Source organism: Saprolegnia parasitica, assembly GCF_000151545.1.
Source record: "Saprolegnia parasitica CBS 223.65 unplaced genomic scaffold supercont2.54, whole genome shotgun sequence".
NCBI classification, from domain to species: Eukaryota; Oomycota; class Saprolegniomycetes; order Saprolegniales; family Saprolegniaceae; genus Saprolegnia; species Saprolegnia parasitica.
Window position 1 is genome coordinate 46600 of NW_012156448.1, and position 3638 is coordinate 50237.

General features: G+C 57.9%; 2 protein-coding genes across 2 annotated transcripts; one reads left to right on the top strand and one right to left on the bottom strand.

The window, feature by feature from the left end:
- Positions 1-792: 792 nt before the first annotated feature.
- SPRG_09801 (hypothetical protein) lies at positions 793-1128 on the top strand (the record flags this gene model as incomplete). The annotated part of the gene is made up of 1 exon (XM_012349451.1): positions 793-1128. One exon carries the CDS (start codon positions 793-795, stop codon positions 1126-1128), a length of 336 nt encoding a protein of 111 aa, XP_012204841.1.
- A 1300-nt stretch (positions 1129-2428) lies between these two features.
- Positions 2429-2769, bottom strand: SPRG_09802 (hypothetical protein; the record flags this gene model as incomplete). The annotated part of the gene is made up of 1 exon (XM_012349452.1): positions 2429-2769. One exon carries the CDS (start codon positions 2767-2769, stop codon positions 2464-2466), a length of 306 nt encoding a protein of 101 aa, XP_012204842.1. The 3' UTR covers positions 2429-2463.
- Positions 2770-3638: the final 869 nt, after the last annotated feature.

Genomic DNA, 3638 nt, shown 5'->3' on the forward strand with positions numbered 1-3638 from the left:
CCGCACTGGCTGTAGCGAGGGACGTACTTGACCATGTCGACGGGCAAGGGCAGGCACTGCGAGTAGTAATCGGTGGCGTAAGTGCACTCAAAACCGGCTGTGCAGTTGGCGGGCGTCCAGCTTTTGCCGCCGCACTGGTTGTACTCGCCGGCGTCCAGCGCGGCGGTCGGCATCGCGAGGGCGGCGAGGAGCGTCGAGAGGAAGAGAAGCTGCATCGTTCTGGGAGGAGGCAAAAAGCAAAGTGAGCGACTTGATCAAGCGAGATCGCATCAGCGAGAGAAGATGCAGGCGATCGGTTTGGCTCGCGAACGTTGCTGCGGGTTGTCGACAGGATGCGCGGGGGTGTGCGGACAAAGATTCCATGTCCACCTACTTCTCGGCCGCTTCGTTGCGTGGGTTTGTTGCCCTTGCATGATCGCAAGACGCACTGGAGCTACTACCTAGTAGTACGTTTCTGGCGTGGTTGTCTTGTCAAAGCGCAGAAGAAGCGTACCGGTATGGCAGCCCACCGCTATTGCCATGCGCCTGCAGATCATTCAAACCATGCAAGGGCGACATATAGAGTTGCTTCCGTTCACAAGATGTGATGGTTGACGTAAAGGGCAACAAACCCACGCAACGAAGCGGCCGAGAAGTAGGTGGACATGGAATCTTTGTCCGCACACCCTCGCGCATCCTGTCGACAACCCGCAGCAACGTTCGCGAGCCAAACCGATCGCCTGCATCTTCTCTCGCTGATGCGATCTCGCTTGATCAAGTCGCTCACTTTGCTTTTTGCCTCCTCCCAGAACGATGCAGCTTCTCTTCCTCTCGACGCTCCTCGCCGCCCTCGCGATGCCGACCGCCGCGCTGGACGCCGGCGAGTACAACCAGTGCGGCGGCAAAAGCTGGACGCCCGCCAACTGTACAGCCGGTTTTGGCTGCGCTTACGCCACCGAGTACTACTCGCAGTGCCTGCCCTTGCCCGTCGAAACAGACAAGTACGTCCCTCGCTACAGCCAGTGCGGCGGCGAAGGCTGGACGGGCCTCACCACGTGCACCGCCGGCAGCTACTGCCAGGCAAGCGACAAGCACTACTCGCAGTGCCGCCCGATCTCTGAAATGCCCTCTCGCCCCATCGACGGCTAGTAGAGCGACTTCACTCGGGCGTCTCTTACACCACCGTAAGCTCAATACAGTAGTGCCCTTAACCGCTTCTTGTCATACCACATGCTACGCGTGGTGTCCCACCATGCCAACACCGAAAGACGCAGGCCATGCCCAAACAAGCGGTGCACTCGAGTGGTCCATGTCTACAGCTTGCGCCGATCCAGACATTCCTCCGACGCAAAGACTGTGTCCAGCGGGGTCGGTCGACAGAAAAAATACACGAGTTGGCGAGTTACACGCCGTACGCGGCCTTGAGCGCCGCCGCATCGCATCCGTCGACGGCGCTGGCTTGCGCGAGGACAGAAGCCACGTGTTGGCGCTCGTCCCCGCTGAAGAAACGGACGACCATGTCGAAGCGCGGGACACGCGCCAAGTGCATCAGCAGCGCCACAGCGTTGGCGTCCATCCCGACTGAGAGCGCGTCGAGGATCTCGAGCAGCAGATCCGGCTCGACCGCATCTTTAAAGAGCTTGGGCAGCGATGCGACCTGGAGCCGGCCAAGGTACGTTCGTCGCAGCTGCTGCATCTCGTCGGTGTGCTGGAACGACTTCCACACACGTTGAAACTCGTACGAGGTCGTCGGTGCTTTGGTCGGTACAAGCACCTTGATCTTGGGCCGCGTGAGTTTCGTGGACGGCGGCGCAGCAACCGGCAATGGGAGTTTGCCAGTGGGAGCGGTCGGTGCCTCGTTGGTGGAGACGGCCGGTACCTCGGCTACAGCGACGGTAGGAGCGACCGTGGGTGCCACCGTGACGGTGACCGGGACACTCGTTGACGGCGTTCGCTTCACCGCGGTCTTGAGCGCCTCGCGCGTCGTCTTGAGCTGGAGCGCAATCGTCTTGTTGGTCGGCTCCAGTGCCAGATTCCAGTTAGCAACAACATTGTGTTTACTCGATCAGCATCCCTGCTCGCTCAATTCCCAAGCCTGCAGTCTGCACATTCTTCAACACAAAAAGGCTGGCGCCTATTCTACATTAGGCTCCACTTGGTGACGAGCGCCAACAGGTCACCATTGTCTCCGTGCAAGCCAGCGCCGTGGGCGGATGCGATGTGGCAGCGCTCTGGGCCACGTACGGCGTTTTGTTGGAACTCTATACTGTCTGTCGACAGACCCGCTGTACCTAACCCTTGGTCCAGACAGGTTGTGTGTATCTTTCTTTAGTACGAGGAATGGGTTGCTTGAACACGTCGAAGTTAACTGGTCATGATTAAACGCAAAATGTTGTCATTTGGATTGTGATCAATACAAAGTAGCAAGTCCGGCGTCGATGGTCGTGTGGGACACAGCTGCGAGCTTGCGAAGGCGACGGCCGATCACGGAAGGCACTGCGAGTAGTGGGGGTTGTTGAACACGCACGTGCTGCCTTCGGTGCACGTCGTGAGGCCCGTCCAGCCTATACCGCCGCACTGGCCGTAGCGGGGGACGTAGAGTTTCGTGTTGACGGTCTTGGGCTGGCACTGCGAGTAGTAGCTGTTGACGACATTGCACGTGAAGCCTGCCGTGCAGGTGGTGGCGCCGGTGTAGCCGATGCCACCGCACTGGAGCCACTCGCCGACCGAGACCGCGGCCGTCGGCATGGAGAGGGCGGCGAGAAGCGTCGAGAGGAAGAGAAGCTGCATCGTTTCGTTGGAGGGTGGTGGGATGGAGGAGGCAAAAAGCAAAGTGAGCGACTTGGACCAAGGTGGCTCAGAGGCAGCTCTGGAACGCATTTAGTTGCGTCCAATACCAAGTCGCTGGTTTGGCTTGCCTTGTTTGGGGCGCAGCTGCTGGGCTTGCCCTTGGGAGTCAATCCCGACAACATCTTCTGCGTTGCGCATCTCCGTGGCGCTTGATTTTCCATATCAAACCGGGTTCACTGGATCTGGGGTCTTGAAGTATCCGCCTGCCCGGACATAGCTGGCGGCATGTTAAAATATATTTTATCGAGTCGGGTAGGCCGGCTGCGAAGCCAAAGTTGGTCATGAAGTTCTCAACAGCGTTGGATGGTTCGCTCATCGAGGTCAATGTACAACGTGCTCTGCCTCGACAAGACTCGTAGATGCGTGGTGGAAAGAAGACGCACCGAGCTGAGCGATCCATGTACTGTTGTTGTAGCTCGCCCATACCGTTCCAACCACCGCATACATGGAAGGTTGGATTTGCTGAACATGCTCCGGACCTGAAAAATGTCGACAGAAACCAAATCGACCGTGGCCAGTAACAGCTGCCCGTAGCTGTGGCCCGTGTTGGTAACTGTGGTTCGTACTCTGGTTTGGTGATATGGAAAATCAAGCGGCACGGAATGCGCAATGCAAAAAAAGTTGTCGGGATTGGAATCCCAAGGGCTTGCCCCAGAGGCTGCGCCCCAAAAAGGGAAGCCCAAACAGCGAATTGGTATTGGACGCAACTTTATGCGTACCTGAGCTGCCTCTGGGCCAAATTTGATATAAAAGCTCAAATTGCCTTTTTTGCCTCCTCCATCCTACCACCCTCCAACGAAAATGATGCA